At 42.3% G+C, this 18,900-nt stretch overlaps 1 protein-coding gene across 5 annotated transcripts in view; it reads left to right on the top strand.

Annotated features, from left to right (window-relative positions):
• WDFY3 (WD repeat and FYVE domain containing 3) overlaps nt 1–18,900 on the top strand; it is a 642,313-nt gene that overhangs the window by 205,319 nt on the left and 418,094 nt on the right. For all 5 annotated transcript variants that reach the window (XM_033914678.1, XM_033914667.1, XM_033914648.1 and 2 more), the window contains exon 5: nt 18,423–18,584. In XM_033914678.1, the coding sequence (XP_033770569.1) occupies nt 18,423–18,584 (162 nt within the window). The remainder of the gene's footprint in view (nt 1–18,422; nt 18,585–18,900) is intronic.

Below are 18,900 nucleotides of genomic sequence, written 5' to 3'. Positions count from 1 at the left end.
GATGGAACCCTCAAGAGCACCTGTGTCACTAGTTTTGACTTTTCTGAAGGCCGGCCTGGAAAAGGGGCTGGCAGTTGGATCCCTTAGAACAGTGGTTATTAAACCTGTTCTGGGGGAACCCCAGTAGAGAATGACACGGGGACAAATTTTCCCCAATCCCATGGGAATTCATGAGTTCTTTTCCTGTCCCTGCCCCATTCCTGCAAGCTCCAATCTCATCTGCACAAGCCTCAAACACTTTAAAATCATAAGTGTTAGAGGCTTGTGCTGTTAAGGTAGAGCTTACAGGAATATTGCAGGGACAAGGATGGGGACGGATGGGGAAATTGAGTTCCTGCAGGAACAGGGACAAATTTGTCCCCATGTTATTCTCTAACCCCCAGCCAGTCAGGTTTTCAAGATATCCCTAATGAATATGCATGAGTTATGCTTAGTTTACTGGTGAAGTTGAGATGTTGGTGAGCTTTGCAAACACAGCTCCTGAAGATGCCAGGTGGCGAAACACAGTCTTGTGTTGAGCTGAATGCTTTATGAATTGAAGAACAGGACCATCATGAGGACAGAGAGGTCTGCCGATTGTGTTTAAGAAACTGTGATTTTCATGTGCTAGACTGTTGTGCAACTCTCAGTTTGAAGCCTCTCTGACTAGATGATCATGGACTAATGAACTCATGAACTAACCAAGATCCAGTTTTGGATAAAAGTAATCACAATGACTGTAGTATGTGTGTGAAAGTTGGGAAGTGAGTGGGAGTGGGAGTGATGAGGATTGGGTTCAATGACTAAATTATTCTGATATTTATTAATAAATTATGTATTGGTAAGTTGTAAAAGTACTGTAATGAAATGAACTGTGGGAGATAAGATTAAAATTGAATTGATTCAGATTGTTTGTATTAAATATTTAATAGCTGGTTTTAAGAATTTGAGTTATGCATATTTGTTAGGGATATCTTGAAAACCCGACTTACTGGGGGGGGGTCTCCCAGAACAGGTTTAAGAACCACTGTCTTAGAGTGCAAGTGGCAGATCTCTTGTGTTTCGGAGCACAGTTAGGCAAGGGATCCTTAGCTTTGCATCCTGTCAGTCAGATTTTTGAAGGGGGCACTCAGTTTGAGGCTTCCAGTAAGACAACTGTTTCCCTCGTAGAACCTTAACATCATTTTGAGTGGGCTCAGCAAGGTGCCTTTTGAGCAGTTGCAGGAGACGTTGCTACTGAATCTTAACAGTGAAGACAGTTTTTCTCATAACCGCCATCTCTATGAGAAGAGTGTTGGAGATACAAACAACATACCTGGCGAACTAAACTGCCAATACATTTTTGAGGCTGAGGTAAGTAGTCACCGAAATTCTAGGTCTGGGTCAGGGGTGAGTGCACACACTTTCGAGTCGGGAGTAGGGTCACATCATATTTATGGGTCACATTGTAATTCCGGGTCTAGGGGGAGTACACATTGTGGTTCTGGGTCTAAGGAAAGCACAAATAACGCAAATAATGCTAAAGGTGTTCAAGTAGCTCAAGCAGGAATATCCCCATTGAGACGTAACAAAAATACAACATGGAGGGCTATGTACGTCAACGCACACAGTTTAGGAAACAAGATCCTGGAATTGGAAACAGAAATAAGGAATGCCGACCTAGATGTGGTGGCGATATCCGAGACCTGGCTCACAGACTCCCACGGGTGGGACATGGTCATACCGGGTTACAACTTGCTTCGCCGGGACAGGGAGGGCAGAATGGGAGGAGGTGTAGCATTATATACTAAAGATGACATTAAGGTCACGAGAATCTCAGATGTCCAGTATACTGGGGAATCCCTTTGGGTTAATTTGGCCAGAGGAAAGGACAAATGCTTGTATCTTGGCGTAATTTACAGACCCCCAAGATAACAGGATGACCTGGATATGGAAATAATCGGATATATAGAAAATATCACCTTGCGTGGGGACACAGTATTGCTAGGTGACTTCAACATGCCTGATGTGGATTGGGTTACACTTACCTCTGCTTCCGGCAGCAGCAGGAGACTATTAAACTCTATGAAGGGAGCAAGACTCAGGCAACTGGTGTTGGAACCAACAAGGGATCAGGCAATACTGGACCTGATACTTACCAATGGAGAAAGTGTCACAGAGGTCTCGGTGGGCGACACATTGGCCTCCAGTGACCACAACATGGTATGGTTCAATCTCAGGAAAGTTTCACTAAATCTATTACACTGACCAAGGTCCTCAAATTCAAGGACACAAATTTCAAAGAAATAGGAGACTTCGTTCACCAGGTGCTACAAAGCCAAGCAGAAACCGATAACGTGGAAGAAATGTGGTCGACTTTGAAAGCAACCATACAAGAAGCAACAAACCGCTATGTTAAATCAGAAAGTAAACGGCGAAGGAACAGTAAGCCACAGTGGTTTACTGCGGAGATCTCAGACCTCATCAAGGAGAAGAAAAAAGCATTCATCTCTTACAAACAATCGGGGAAGCAGGACTCTAGAGCAGACTACCTGACCAAATCAAAAGCCGTCAAAACAGCAGTCAGGGAGGCTAAATTCCACATGGAGGAGTCTCTAGCAAAGAACATCCAGAAGGGAGATAAATCCTTCTTCAGGTATATCAGTGATAGAAGAAAAAACTCAGGCGGGATTGTACGTCTTAGGAATCCAGATGGAGACTATGTGGAAAAGGACTCTGTAAAAGCCCAACTATTAAATGAATACTTCTGCTCAGTCTTCACCCGAGAAGCGCCGGGGCTCAGCCCTCAGCTACAGACAAGGGTTGGCTCAGTTGACCCGTTTAGTAACTTTGAGTTTACGCCCAGCAGTGTCTACGGTGAGCTGTCAAAGTTCAAGGTTAACAAAGCAATGGGGCCGGACAACCTGCACCCCAGGGTGCTTAGGGAGCTGAGTGATGTCTTGGCGGAGCCACTGTCCGTGCTCTTCAACCTCTCCCTTAGTACTGGCAGCGTCCCGTTGGACTGGAGGATGGCTAACGTCATTCCACTCCACAAGAAAGGCTTAAAGATGGAGACAGCAAACTACAGACCAGTGAGTCTAACATCGATAGTGAGCAAACTAATGGAAACTCTAATCAAACACCAATTGGATAAAATCCTGGATGAGGAGAATCTACGGGATCCCCGACAACATGGATTTACTAAGGGGAGATCATGCCAATCCAACCTGATCAGCTTCTTTGATTGGGTGACGGGGAAGCTGGATATTGGGGAGTCCCTGGACATCGTGTACCTGGACTTTAGCAAAGCATTCGATAGCGTACCACCGCAGGTTGCTGAGCAAGATGAGTTCTATAGGATTAGGTGACACATTGACGCAGTGGGTTGGGAACTGGCTTGGAGGTAGGCTTCAAAGGGTGGTGGTGAACGGCACCCCCTCCGAAATGACGGAGGTGATCAGTGGAGTGCCACAGGGCTCAGTCTTGGGCCCAATCCTATTCAACATCTTTATAAGAGACTTGGCAGAAGGGCTTCGAGGTAAAATAACATTATTCGCCGATGACGCCAAACTAAGTAATGTAGTGGGCACAACAGACAAAGATTCAATGCCCGACAACATGATGCACGACCTACTCCTACTGGAGCGATGGTCTAGGACATGGCAACTCAACTTCAATGCCAAAAAATGCAAAGTTATGCACCTGGGCAGCCAAAATCCATGCAAGTCTTATACCCTTTATGGCGAGATCCTAGCAAAAACGGTAGCAGAACGAGACTTGGGGGTAATCGTCAGTGAGGACATGAAGTCTGCCAATCAAGTGGAACAGGCTTCGTCCAAGGCAAGACAAATCATGGGCTGCATACGAAGGGGTTTCGTCAGTCGTAAGGCGGAAGTCATTATGCCATTGTATAGATCCATGGTGAGGCCCCACCTGGAATACTGTGTGCAATTCTGGAGGCCACATTATCGCAAGGATGTGCTGAGACTGGAGTCGGTGCAGAGAATGGCCACCCGGATGGTCTCGGGACTCAAGGATCTTCCATACGAAGAACGGCTTGACAAATTACAGCTATATTCGCTCGAGGAGCGCAGAGAGAGGGGAGACATGATCGAGACGTTCAAGTATCTTACGGGCCGCATTGAGGCGGAGAAAGATATCTTCTTTTTCAAGGGTCCCATGACAACAAGAGGGCATCCGTGGAAAATCAGGGGCAGGAAACTACGAGGTGACACCAGGAAATTCTTTTTCACTGAAAGAGTGGTTGATCGCTGGAATAGTCTTCCACTACAGGTGATTGAGGCCAGCAGCGTGCCTGATTTTAAGGCCAAATGGGATCGGCACATGGGATCTATTCACAGGGCAAAGGTAGGGGAGGGACATTAAGGTGGGCAGACTAGATGGGCCGTGGCCCTTATCTGCCGTCTATTTCTATGTTTCTATATCATGCAGAGAGTCGTTTCTCAGATTTACAGAAGCAAGTGTTTCTCATTGCACTGCTCCTTCATTTTTGCAGTAGATGGTATCAACATTCCATGTCATTCAGGAAGTCAGATTGCCTACTTTCCAGACCAAGGGTTCCAAGAAGAGGAACAAAGTATTGCAACTGTTGGATGTATGCAGAGTTCTCCGATACTTTGAAATAACCAATAATTTTCATCTTTGAGATCATTTGTTTGTCTTAACCAATGCTGTTATGCAGGGAAAGCCTGCATCTAAGTCGACCATTTCCAGATGGATTAGTATGGCTATTTCATTGGTGTACATTGGAAACAGCCGCCAATTTCTTTGAGTGCACACTCCACTCGGAATGTGATGTCTTCTGGGTGGAGACGCGGGCAGTTTCTCCTGAAGAATTTTGTAGAGCAGCTACTTGGTCCACCCTTCTTACATTTATAGGGTGGTTGTGGCAGCATGAGAGGATTCCGCTTTTGGGTCCACAGTTTTAAGGGCAGGCTCATCTGTCTCACTCTAATCTCAGGAGACTACTTTGGTACATAACCTACAGTCAGGACTCCTAGATACAGTGCACCAGAATGGAAGATTAGGTTCTTACCTCGATAATCTTTCTGGTTGATATGTCTAAGAGTCTTGACACCCCGCCCTATCAGAATTTTCCTGCTTACTGCCTCGGACAGAGTATATGTCCACAGCTGGAGATCTTTCCTGTCAGTCTAATATGAAGAGTAAAATGTCAAATGTAAAAAAAAAAAAATAGGTGAGTCTCTTATAGCTCCATAAGTGTTAGTGCTGGTTACACTTTGACAGGTGGGTTGTTCATTCCACCTGTGTTTACGTTATGAGTTGATTAACTTGGTTCAATTTTGTTTTACAGAGCTGAACAGAAATGTATTATTGGGAATATTCCCCATATCTCTCCTTCCTATTTTTTATGTTGTAATTATGATCAATTGGTACAAACTGAAGAGGGCACTACGGCCACTGGATAAGGAGTCGGAGCTGAAGAATGCAAATTTCATCCTTCTGAAATACAACTCATGAATATGGAAAATCACCTGCAGTCAGGACTCCTAGACAGATCTACTAGAAAGAAGATTATTGAGGTAAGAACCTAATCTTACCTAAGTAGTTATTAAAGTAGATTTGGGGATTGCCACAGCTTATCCCTGGGATAAGCAGTGTGGAATCTTGCTAATTTTTTGGATCCTGCCAGGTACCTTTTCCCTAGATTTGCCAGTGTTGAGAACAGGATACTGGACTTATTGGACCTTTAGTCTGATCCAACATGGCAGTTCTTATGTGGGTCATGGGACAGATGTAATAGATATTCTTTAATTATAACCCTTTCTCGGAGATTTTAGATAGAGCAGGCATTGAAAAATAAGGAGAAAAGACCTCAGAATACTAAGATTACTCCTAGTGCGATGGTATATTGAAAGAAGACAGCACCGGGAGTTTGTTCACTGCACTGCGGTGATCTTGCCTATACCGGAGGATATATAAGATAAGTGCGGGTCTTTTTTGACATTATTCATATTATTTTGGAAGATTTTGAACATTTAAGATCTGAATTTATATTGAACTTTAACTGAGTTTTTCTCAGACCAAGGATGTGCTATCTATGACAACTTTGTATTTGTCATAATAGTTTCCGGAGTTTATGCTTAGGAAACACTGAGGTCTTTTCTCCGTATTTTTCAATACCTGCTCTATCTAAAATCTCCGAGAAAGGGTTATAATTTAAGAATATCTATTGGTGGCTATACTTTATTTTTTTGATATTCTGCTTGTATTTTGGTTTTTCTTTTACAGATGTAATAGATCCATAGTTATAAGGACTTGAATGTGTATGGAATGCTTATAGAGAGACATGATACATAACAAGAAACAAAAATGGGCAGGCTAGATAGGCCTTGTGTTCTTGTCTGACATTATGTTCTGTAGTGGGGTATTTTTTTTTTAATGGTTTATCCTTCTGCACACTCCAGATAGCTTTGTACCCCAGCCTGTGATGTATATTATCATCCATTTTGTCTTTTCTTTTGAACATTCACATTTTTGAACACTGCTGGGCTTTTTTCCCCTCATTAGTGGCCATCAAAAGACAAAAAAGATTTACTGTGATTGGAACTGTTTAGGAAGTAACCCTTGCAATAGAATGCTTAACTGTGTGACAGAATTGGCGAGTGCAATTTATCATTTACTTGAAAGTATGATAAATTATGAGGTTTGAGGGTAAAATCAAGGTTGCATAGTCTAGATCAGCTCTTCTTTGTGTCTCAGCTAGTCCTCTCCCCTCCTGAACTTAGGCTCTTACAGCTCCCATGGAGTCAGAGCTGGAAGCAATTTTAGGTGAGCAGAGTCAGTAAAAATGTACCAACCCCAGTTTAAAATAATAAAAGACAATTTTTATAGTGCCTTCTGTCCAATCATTTAAGACCAATTATTTTTAAGTTAAAGCCAAACAGATTTGAAATCTCTGTTTTACTGCTGCTTTATTTCTGGGAAGAGGGACAAGTAGGCAGCTGCTACATATGGTATTAGAAGTCAAACCAGTGCTCCCTAGGAGAGGATACACAGCTTATCTGCTTTTATATCAGAGCTCAGTCTTCTCCAGTTCAGGATATGGTCCCTTTTACCACTTTATATACAAATTGTTATACCAATAAGATTAGTTGACTCTGAATAGGACGCTGTAGGCCTCTTGCTGTCATACGCTAATGTGAAAGATATAGTAGGGCACTGATGGAGTAAGAAAGCAGATTATATTTTCAAGCTTTCGTTCGATTAGTTTAGAGTACTGCATCTCACCTAGTTAATCTCTCAGAAACCCCATTTAGGATTCAATTCTAAAATACTTTTCTTCATAAAGACAGCCGAATGATACTTTTACAGTGCTCAAAAAACAGGGAATAAAAACACTTACCCCTTCTTTTACGAACACATAGCGCGGGTTTTAGCGCCGACAGCAGCAGTTACAGCTCCGGCGCTCATAGAGCGTCAGAGCAGTTACCATCGCTGCCGGCGCTAAAACCCACGCTATGCATTGTAAAAGAGGGGGTTAGTGCTGCTGAGTAAATATGATCAAAGCAAAAAAACAAAAACACACTCAGCATATAGATATGAATAAGTCTGTTTTAATAGTATATAAATGTGCTCAGAGGTGTTGTTGAAGAGACCATGAAGTAGAGTTCTGCCCCATGTATATTTGCCAGAACATAAGAATTGCCGCTGCGGGGTCAGACCAGTGGTCCATCGTGCCCAGCAGTCCGCTCACACGGCAGCACTTAGGTCAAAGACCAGTGCCCTAACTAAGACTAGCCTTACCTGCGTACGTTCCGGTTCAACAGGAACTTATCTAACTTTTTCTTGAATCCATGGAGGGTATTTTCCCCTATAACAGCTTCTGGAAGAGCGTTCCAGTTTTCTACCACTCTCATTCTCTCTACCTTGGAGAGGGTGAATAACCTGTCTACTAAGTCTATTCCCTTCATTATCTTGAACGTTTCGATCATGTCCCCTCTCAATCTCCTCTTTTCAAGGGAGAAGAGGCCCAGTTTCTCTAATCTCTCACTGTATGGTAACTCCTCCAATCCCTTAACCATTTTAGTCGTTCTTCTTTGGACCCTTTTCTAGTAGTACTATGTCCTTCTTCATGTACGGCGACCAGTGCTGGATACAGTATTCCAGGTGAGGGTGTACAATGGCCCGGTATAGCGGCATGATAACCTTCTCCGATCTGTTCATGATCCCCTTCTTAATTATTCCTAGCATTCTGTTCGCCCTTTTTTCCGCCACCGCACATTGCGCGGATGGCTTCATAGACTTGACCAGTACTCCCAAGTCTCTTCCCTGGGGGGTCTTTCCAAGTACCGCCCCAGCCATCCTGTATTCGTGTATAAGATTTTTGTTACCGACATGCATCACCTTACACTTATCCATGTTGAACCTCATCTGCCATGTTGCGGCCCATTTCTCAAACGTGTTTATGTCACGTTGCAGATGTTCATAATCCTCCCACATCTTCACTACTCTGAATAACTTCGTATTGTCTGCAAATTTAATCACCTCACTCGTCGTACCACTTTCCAGATCATTTATAAATATGTTGAAGAGCATTGGTCCAAGCACCGAACCCTACGGCACTCCACTGGTGACGCTTTTCCAGTCCGAGTATTGTCCATTTACCCCCACTCTCTGTTTCCTATCCGCCAGCCAGTTTTTAATCCAATGCTTGGCTAAGAGGGATGTAGAGCACAGAAGGGCCCAAATGTAAAACTGTTCATATACTAATGCAATGGTTAAACAGTGCATTTATCTCACATAGAAACTTCTTGTGTCCTGACACATTTTGCCACAAGCTGCCTCAGAAAAATGGCTTGTAGCGAAATGCGTTGGGACCAAGAAGTTGCTATATGAGATAAGTGCACTGTTTCACCACACACACCTTTCAGCTTTCAGGAAAACTGGCTGGGGGTCTCTTTAGTCTTTTTCCTGTAAAACCACATTATGATACCAGCTGAACATTCAGAAATTTCCTCCAAATCTTCTCTGGTCTCTTTTACTGACTAGGCCAACCAGTCTAGAGAACTAGGTGACCATAAAGAGTGGCAGCTCCCTGCTGATGCTTAACAACTTTGAGCCCTTCTGTGCTCTACAGCCCTCTTAGCCAAGCACTGGCAAAATATACCTGAATTACGCAGAGCCCTTTACAGTTCCCGTCAAACACACACAGGGAACACCCATTAATAGTGACACACATTTTGTCTCAACTATCATGCATCACTTTATTACTCAACACAGATAGGAGCATGGCTCCAGAAATGTCTTCACACTAAAGACAGGGGAAAATTTTGGAGCTTTGCTACACCTGTTTCTATCTAGACAGCAGTAATGCTGCCCAATTCACCGATTCACTTCAGTGAATTGATTTGAATTGATTCATTGTCTGAGAAAAACAAACTCACTGATTCAGTGACCAAAACCCCCCCTTTTTCTGGTGAGACCTGACATACCTCCAAGGCCTCCTAAAGCAACGGCAGCGGTGGACGGTCAGCAGCGGTTTCAATCTGAATGGGCTGCTCATGGCCTGCCCCGCTAGGTCCTTCCCTCTGCCATGTCACTGATGAAGTAGCAGAGGGAAGCCCCGGTGGGGCAGGCCATGAGTAGCCCATTCAGAGTGATTCTGCTGCTGACCATCCACTGCCTCTGCTGCTTTAGGAGACCTCTGAGGTATGTCAGGTCTCATGGTGGGAGAGTCAGTGAAATTCCGCTGCCAAGGGGGGATGGAAAACTACTGCACTGGGGAGGGGGAGGTATGGAAAGCTGCTACACAGGGGAATGTGTGGGAGGAGAAGGAAAGATGTTGCACATGGGGAAAATTGTTGGTATGGAGGAAAGGAAGGGAGAGAAGAGGTAGAAAGGGGTGAAAGGGAGAAATCCTACATATGTTGGAATGGAGGGAGACATGCATGGAGAAGAGAGAAGGAAAAATGTTGGACATAGAGTGAGGCGGCAGGGGGAGATGATGCATGGGGAGAAAGAAATGTTTCACATCATAATGGAGGGGAGGAAGGGAAAGATGCTGCATGGAGGGGAATAGAGAGGTTTGACCCAGTGCATAAGTCAGGGAGAGAGATAGATGGTAGACAGTGGGAAATTAACAATTATTGGATATGGCAGTGGAAGGTGGAAAAAAATAATTTTATTTTCTGTTTTGTGATTACAATATGTCAGATTTGAAATGTGTATCCTGTGTGAGCTAGGACCTAACAGAGAGAGGAAAAATCTTTCTTGTTTATTTTGTTTATACTACAGCACCGACATGGGGTTGAAGATGGAAAAGAGGGTGGGATGTTTGAAAAAAAGAAAATAACCCAATTGGGCAGGAAATCGAATTGAAAAATTGTTCCCTGAATCAGGCAGCACTAGACAGCAGTAGTGTAGCCCGCCACCCCCACTTGTGGTTCAGGCCCCTCCACAATTGGAGTAGATATTGAATGGCTGGTGGAGAAGCCCATTCCCCACCAGCGGAAGAGATCTGCTGCCTCAACTGCCCCAGCAGGAGGAAGTCAGCAGCCTCATTTCTAGCCAATGATGTCTTCACTTTTTGCACTTGCTTAATTCATGCGCAAACTGAGCATGTACGATAAGTGCAGATATTAGTGACTGGAAAGGAGACTGCCAATTTCTTCCTGCTAGGGCAGTTCGGGTAGCAGATTTCGTCCACTGGTTTGGTTTGGGCATCCCTATCAGCAAAGATAAGATTAATGTTGTGGGGGGAGGAGAAGAAAGGAATATGTTGGCCCCCATCGATCCCTGGACTCCCATCAAAATCCAGCACTGGATATGCCCCTGCTAGGTTGTTCTTCAAATTATTTTTAATTTTAGAGAAACCTTTATGGTAGAGGACATTTGGTAGAGGGCAGTGGTTCCTCCACCCAACCAGTTAGTTTTTCGGGATATCCACAATGAGGAAGTCATCTTGCACTGCCCCCACTGCATCCAAATCTGTTCTGTGTATCCTGATTGTGGATATTCTGAAAACATAAGCAGTGTCTCTGTTGGGTCAGACCAGAGGTCCATCGTGCTCAGCAGTCCGCTCATGCGGCGGCCCATCAGGCCCAGGACCTGCATAGTAATCCTCTATCTATACCTTTCTATCCCCTTTTCCTTCAGGAAATTATCAAATCCTTTCTTGAACCCCAATACTGTACTCTGTCCTATCACACCCTCTGGAAGCGCATGTGTCCACCACCCTTTGGGTGAAGAAGAACTTCCTAACATTGGTTCTGAATCTGTCCCCTCTTAATTTTTCCGAATGCCCTCTAGTTCTTGTAGTTCTTGAAAGTTTGAAGAATCTTTCCCTCTCCACTTTCTCTATGCCCTTCATGATCTAGTGCTGTATTTAAAGAAAGCAAAATACTGTAGTGTTATCTGCTTACCTTTCTATATGGATTAAGTGTAATGTAATGTAATGTAATTTATTTCTTATATACCGCTACATCCGTTAGGTTCTAAGCGGTTTGAAGAAAATATACATTAAGATTATAAATGTGAAGTAAGAAGGTACTTAAAAATTCCCTTACTGTCCCGAAGGCTCACAATCTAATTAAAGTACCTGGAAATTAATAAAGAAGAGAAAATAAAGATGGTTGAAAAAAGAAAAATTCTATGTGAACTTATAGGATGGAAATTAAACTGACAGTGAAGAACTGTATGAAAAATACATATGGAATGCAGTTAGAGAGGGTAGGTTACAATCTATTGATGGTATTTGTTTAATTGGAAGGTGTTAAGGTGGGTAATTTGGGGGAAGGTTATCTGAAGGTAGGTGAATCTTCTGGAGGTAAAAGAGGAGGGGTTAAGATATTTGGATGAATTTTTTGAAAAGCAGGGTTTTGATTTCTTTTCTGAATGTTTTGAGGTTGTCTGATATTGTCATAAGATTGGAGATGGAATGGTTGATTTTTGCTGCTTGTGTTGCCAGAAGGTTGTCAAACATTTTCTTGCGATGTGTGCCTTTGAGTGGGGGGAAGGCGAAAGGGTTCGAGGTTCTTCTGTGTCTTGAGGTGGAGATTTGGTTTAAGCGGTTGTTTAGATAGGAGGGGGAAGAGCCGTGTAATGCTTTGAATATCAGGCAGTAGAATTTGAATTGGATTCGTGCTTGTATGGGTAGCCAGTGAGAGTCTAAGAAGGCAGTTGTTATGTGATCATATTTTTTGAGTGAGTAGATCAATCTGAGGGCGGTGTTTTGTATGGTCTGGAGTTGTTTTATCATAGTGGCTGGACAAGGAAGATATAGGGAGTTGCAATAATCCAGCAGACCTAAGACTAGGGATTGGACGATTAGTCTAAATTGTGCTTGGTCAAAGAATTTTCTGATTTTACGGAGATTTCTCATGGTTAGAAAAGCTTTCTGGGTTGTTTTGTTGATCTGGGGCTGCATTGTGCAACATCTGTCTATCGTAACTCCTAGGAGTTTTAGTTCGGGTTGTATTGGGTATTTGGTATTTTTGATTTTCAGTTCAGTGATGGTAGGAGTTTGGGCTTTTTCGAGCAAAAGGAATTTTGTTTTTTCAGAATTTAGTTTTAGTTTGTGATCCATCATCCATTTTTCTACTGTGTCTAAGGTTGTTTCTAGCTTTGTTGTGGTGGTGGTCTCTGATGGGTCGAAGGGGAGGATTATGGTGATGTCATCAGCATAGCTGAAAGATGTGACATCTAGGGTATCTAAAGTGGCTCCTAGGGAGGAGATAAAGAGGTTGAAGAGCGTAGGTGAGAGAGGTGATCCTTGTGGAACTCCGCAGGGATTTGTCCATGGTTCTGATTTTATATCATTGTATTTTACCCTGTAGGTTCTAGATTTGAGGAACCCTTGAAACCATTTGTAGACCTTGCCTGAGATTCCTATGGCGTCGAGAATTTGTAGTAGTAAGGTGTGGTCAACTAGGTCAAATGCTGCGGAGAGGTCTAATTGTATTAATATCATTTTTTTTCCTTTACTGATGTGTTGTCGGGCTGTATCTAGTAATGTGACAAGTAGTGTTTCTGTGCTATGGTTAGTTCGGAATCCTGATTGTGAGGGGTGGAGTAGGTTATGTTTTTCCAGATATTCGGTGAGGTATTGTGCCACTAGGCCTTCTATTATTTTAACATACAATGGTATTGAAGCGATAGGTCTGTAGTTGGAGGGGCTATCTATTGGGCCTTTGTGATCCTTTATGATTGGAGTGATTAAGATCTCTCCTAGGTCCTGTGGGAATTGGCCTTCTGTCAATGTGGTTTGAATCCATAGCATGAAGTTGGTTTTGAATGTAGTGGAGGCGTTTGATAATATGTAGGTGGGGCAATTATTTAGGTCACTGGAAGCATGGCTGTATTTATTGTAGAGTCGGTTCATATCCGACCAGACTAGAATTGGGAAATCGGACCAGCTTCTGTCTGCTACGATGGCTTCGCTAGTTGATGGGTTTGTTGTTATCTTTTCTAGATGGGTGTGTGTGTTGATGAATGTAGATCTGATATTGGTGATCTTGTTTTTGAAATGGTCTGCTAGGTGGATGGCTGTTGGTGGGTTGATACCTTGGGTGGAGAGGTAAGTTTTGGTATCTGTGAGGTTCTTTACTAGATTAAATAGCTTTTTTGTGTCTGGGGTTTTTTTGCCTATCATTTTGGAGTAGTAGGCTTTTCGTTTTTCCTTGAGTTTGGTTTTGTATTGATTAATTTGGTATCTCCATGCAGTTTTAGTGTGTTCTAAACTCTTGTTTTTTTTCCAGACTCTTTCTAGTTGTCTGCAGAGCTTTTTAGATTGGAGAAGTTCGGTGTCGAACCATTTATCAGAAGGTCTGCATATTTTGAATTTTAGTTTTTCTGGGGCTAGCTCATTTAGAATGGTTTCGCTTATGGATCTCCATTGGGATATAAATTCGTTGGGAGCTATGTTGGTGGTGGCGTGGTCTGCTTTATCCCAGAATATGGAGGGTTCGATTTTTTGGCGTGTTTTGAAGGAGGTTTTTATTGGAGGTTGTTTGTTAATGCTTTGAGGCCAGTTGATGTCAAAGGTGTATTTATAGTGATCTGACCAAAGGGAGGGGTGCCATGCCCCATTAGAGATATTGATTTTGGGTTTGTGAGGATGTTGGGTCATATAAGCAGCAAGATCTAATTGGTGTCCTTTTTCGTGTGTGGATTGGGGATTGAGGATCTGGTAGTTTAGTGCATTGAGATATGAGAGTAAATTTATTACTTGTTTTGAGGTGTGATCTTCTAGATGGAGGTTTATGTCTCCTAGGAGAAGGTTATGAGGTGATGTTAGGGAGTTCTGGTAAATAAATTCTTCAAGCGCTTGTTTGTTGTCATTCCATTTTCTTGGTGTTGAGTAACAGAGGATGCATGTTAGAGTTTCTATGAGAGAATCGTCGGATAGTTGACAGGCTAGGAGATCTAGGTGGGGAGTGGAGTGTTTGTCTAGGGTCTTTATATTGATGTTGTTTTTGAGTATGATGGCTAGGCCTCCACCACGTTTTTTTTTTCCTGCAGATTAATTCAATTTTATAACCCATTGGGCAGAGTTCTGTGATGGAGGGATCGGATTCTGAGGTTAACCAGGTTTCGGATAGGAATAAGCAGCTTAGTTGTTTTTTAATTATCCAGTCCTTAATAAGGTCTGCTTTTGTGCTTATTGATCTGATGTTCATATATGCACAGGATAATGTAGTGTTAAGTGTTTGGGGAGTGGGTGAGCAGTTTGGGTGGAGGAGATTTTCTTTGGTTAGTGGGTGATAGTTGTGGTTTATCGATTTTGGTTTTAGGGTTGGTCTATTTCTCCAGTTGGTTGGTATGCTGATATGGTTGAGTGAGGAGCAGTCTATCAAGTTTCTGGGCGAGTATAGTTTTCTGGTAGGTGGAGGGAATCTATGGGATTTTGTTAAGGTTGGGATAGAGGATGTATGATATCCTTCTGCTTTTCTGTTGGTTAGGAGTAGGAAGAATATTAAATGTAGGAGTGTGATTGTAGATAAACTGGGAGGCATAGTGATTTTTGTTTAGGGAGTCAGAGAGTCTGGAGTTAGGTACTTGGTGTGCGGCTATCAATATTATGTAGGGTATTGCTGGTTCATGGGGAGCTAATAGTGTTAAGTAGGATTAAGGAGATCTATCAATGGGATATAAGAGTATCGGCAGTAGCAATTTGTCTATGCTTGTCAGGTAGTTTTGGAGATAAACAGTACTATCAATTTAACAGGATCTATGAGGTTATGTAGAAATACAGTACTATCAGCTTGACAGGCTATATAAAGATATATGGTTATTTAGAGGATATCTAGTATTAATAGCTATCAGGCTCTAAGAGTGTATGTAGGTTCTTTTGGAGATAAATAGTATTATCATTTATCAATCTATATGTAGAATTATAGGTTATTAAACAGTATTATCATTAATCAATCTATATGTAGAAATACAAGTTAGTTAAGTAATACTATCACTTATCTAGCTATATGAAGAAATACATCTAGTAATTGTATGTCTCTAATGGAAATATATGCTTAACAGTTATTTATGCAGGTTGGCAGTTTTATTTTCAAGTCTATGGGCTCCTGGTAGTAGCGGTTGGACCCGCTGCTGCTTAGGTGTATAAGCAATTGATTTCCCACTGCTGCTGATGTTTAAAGGCAGGCAGATTGATCTCTCCAACGGATTGCATGGGGAGGAGCTCACATGCCTAGCTGTATCGTGGTAAAGGGCTCCCGGTAGTGGTGGCTGGTCTTGCTGCTGCTTAGGTGTAAAAGCAGTTGATCTTCTTAGCGGATTGCAGGGGGGGAAGAGTTCACACTCTTGGTAGGATCGGGTCTGTAGGCTCTCGGTGGTTGTGGCTGGTCCTGTTGCTGCTTAGGTGTAAAAGCAGTTGATCTCCATTGCTGCTGATATTTAAAAGCAGGCAGATTGATCTCTCCAATGGATTGCAGGGGGAGGAGTTCACACCCCTGGCAGGATCAGGTCTGTGGGCTCTTGGTGGTTGTGGTAGGTCTTGCTGCTGCTTGGATGTAAAAGCAGTTGTTTTTCTACTGCTGCTGATATTTAAAGCAGGTAGATTGATCTCTTAAACGGGATATAGGGGGAGGAGTTCACATGCCTGGCTGGATCGGGGCAAGGGCTCATATTATAGGATGGTAACTGCCCAACTGAGCTTCTCTCTGTGTGCAGCACCAGTATTTCTGCTGAAACTCTGGTTACTTTGGACTACCTCATACACAAAAAAGGGATTTGAAACACTGGTTTTAATGGAGGAAGCTTACTAAGCCTGGTATCTTTTCTACTTCCTATTGCATATAGGAAATGAACATACATCTTTGTGACTAAAGAAAAGTCTCATATTGCAACCATTACAGAATGGTTGGCCATGGTTGGTTAGAGCCCTGTGGGTAGATCCTGGCACTACAGATATATTGCCATTGTAATGTTGCTTTGAGAGGTAATGTAATGTTCAAGCCAGGGAGAGAGAGAACATAGCTTTTGTGAATTGAGAACAAAGTGGTATATTGATGTTAGAACACATATTAAATAATGAGGGTGTCCGCATAGATTTTGAGGAACTTCAACATAAAGTGGGATCCAGATAGGGTAACAGGTTTGCTTACTGCCAACTATAGAATTATTGAGCATTCCTAGATAGCACAACTCCATAAACATATTGGGGCCAAAATAAGAGCTTTCTTTGCAATGGAAGAAAAGGAGGAGATAACGATCTTGGGATTGTACAAAGCATTGATTAAATTATTGTCCTCCAAGGAGGTAAATAAGTATTGCCAGGACTGGTGTGTGGACTCAGTTACTAATTTAGGATTTATTAAAGAATATCCTAAGAATGCTAGGTTGCAGGAGTGCTACTATAGGGTCCTGCTTCAGGTATATATAGCACAAAAACAATTGCGCTGTAGTGTGGATATTCATTCAGTGCTGTGTCTTAAATGTAGGCAAGCAAATAACACTTTTAGTCATGCTTTCTGGTCTTGTCCAAAAATTCAACAGTATTGGATCCATATTGTAGATCAATGGTCTCAAACTCAAATCCTTTGCAGGGCCACATTTTGGATTTGTAGGTACTTGGAGGGCCGCAGAAAAAATAGTTAATGTCTTATGAAAGAAATGACAATTTTGCATGAGGTAAAACTCTTTATAGTTTATAAATCTTTCCTTTTGCCTAAGTCTTAATAATAATATTTTCATTTATAGCTAGAGACATATGATCAAGAAACTTTTATTTTACTTTTGTGATTATGATAAACATACCGAGGGCCTCAAAATAGTACCTGGTGGGCCGCATGTGGCCCCCGGGCCACAAGTTTGAGACCACTGTTGTATGCAGGATCTAGTAGCAATTCCAATATGGGCTTGGTGAACCAGCTAGTACTAGATATACCAGGGGCATTTGGGAACATGAACAAAGGACCTTATATGTTATGTAGTGGCGCAAAAGTGCATTTATGAGCTCCCCACTTTCTGGCATTAACATTGGGAGGCTAAGGATGCCACGGGATCCTGGAACTTAGAAACATAGAACATAGAAACATGATGGCAGATAAAGGCCTAATGGCCCATCTAATCTTCCCATCTGCGGTAACCATTATTTCTTTCTCTCTCTGAGATATCCCAGGCCCTCTTGAATTCAGACACAGTCTCTGACTCCACCACCTCTTCCAGGAGACTGTTCCATGCATCTATTACCTTTTCTGTAAAAAAGTATTTCCTTAGATTACTCCGGAGCCTATCACCTCTTAACTTCATCCTATGCCCTCTCATTGCAGAGTTTCCTTTCAAATGAGTGGGAAAGCTCAATACTTGAAGGTGTGGGAACCATATTTACACCTATACCTGAGAGGCTGAAAGTCTGTTAAATGAGTTTTGATTTGATAGGATTATAAGTGATTTCATTAAATCAGTTTGGGTCATTGGAAGGACTGATGTGAGATGTATTGGATGGGTGGGGTGGGAGGTGGGGGGAGCTAGTATAAGTTATCTCATGAAAAGGGGAATGAGATGGGTTTAAATTGATTGGGTACTGCACATCAATACTATTGTTGTGACAAAGCAGTTAATAGCGGGGAGGAGGGGGGTGGAAAAGAAAATTTTTGCAAACAATTATGACAGGGATGATATGTTTAATGGTGGAATCATTGTATTGTTGTAAAGTACATTAATAAACATTAAAAGGGATTTGAATCTCTGTGGGTTCTTTCTTAAGCAAAGCAGATTGGAGTTCCTAAGTTACTCTAGAAGGTGATTTTCTCTTTTATATCTAACATCAGTTACATCATGGTCCCATCTAGAATCTGGAACCCACAGCTTCCTTCTAGAAATAGCTCTAATATTGGCTTAATTTTGATGCAGAATAGCTTACATCCATTACATGGTTGTCTAATCCACTTGTGTCATTCAAACACGCACAGCCGCCATGGGATGGATTATATTTTGAACTATTTCTTTAAATTTCTTTTTTGCAGAAAACAGTGGACTGCATGACCACCATGTCGGTGCCTTCCACACTTGTTAAATGTCTGTATCTGTTTTTTGACCTTCCACATGTGCCTGAGATGGTTGGAGCAGCACAGAATGAGTTACCTCTAGCGGAGCGACGAGCACTACTACAGAAAGTCTTTGTGCAGGTGAGTAAGGGCAAATCATAACTTAATTCTGAGTTTCCTAATCCAGAGGATTGCTACTATGTATGCGTGTTTCATAAAATGGGCAGAACCTGAAGGACTATGAAGATGGAGCGACAATAACATTAAGTAATGCAGTGATGGCTATGAGGATGCTTTTCTCCCTTTTGGTGGATCTTTGGATGATATAGCTGATTCTGGATACAGAATTCATTTATTCATTAGATAAATTAGGTGGTCGCTTAGAGTGGTATCTGTGGGGGTGGGGGGCAACACTAACATATGCAGCACAAATCATCTTTTCACATCAAAATCATAA

This window comes from Geotrypetes seraphini, chromosome 1, assembly GCF_902459505.1.
Source record: "Geotrypetes seraphini chromosome 1, aGeoSer1.1, whole genome shotgun sequence".
Lineage (NCBI taxonomy): Eukaryota > Metazoa > Chordata > Amphibia > Gymnophiona > Dermophiidae > Geotrypetes > Geotrypetes seraphini.
Note: the sequence above shows the minus strand (reverse complement) of the source record. Positions and strands in the feature narration are given on the sequence as shown.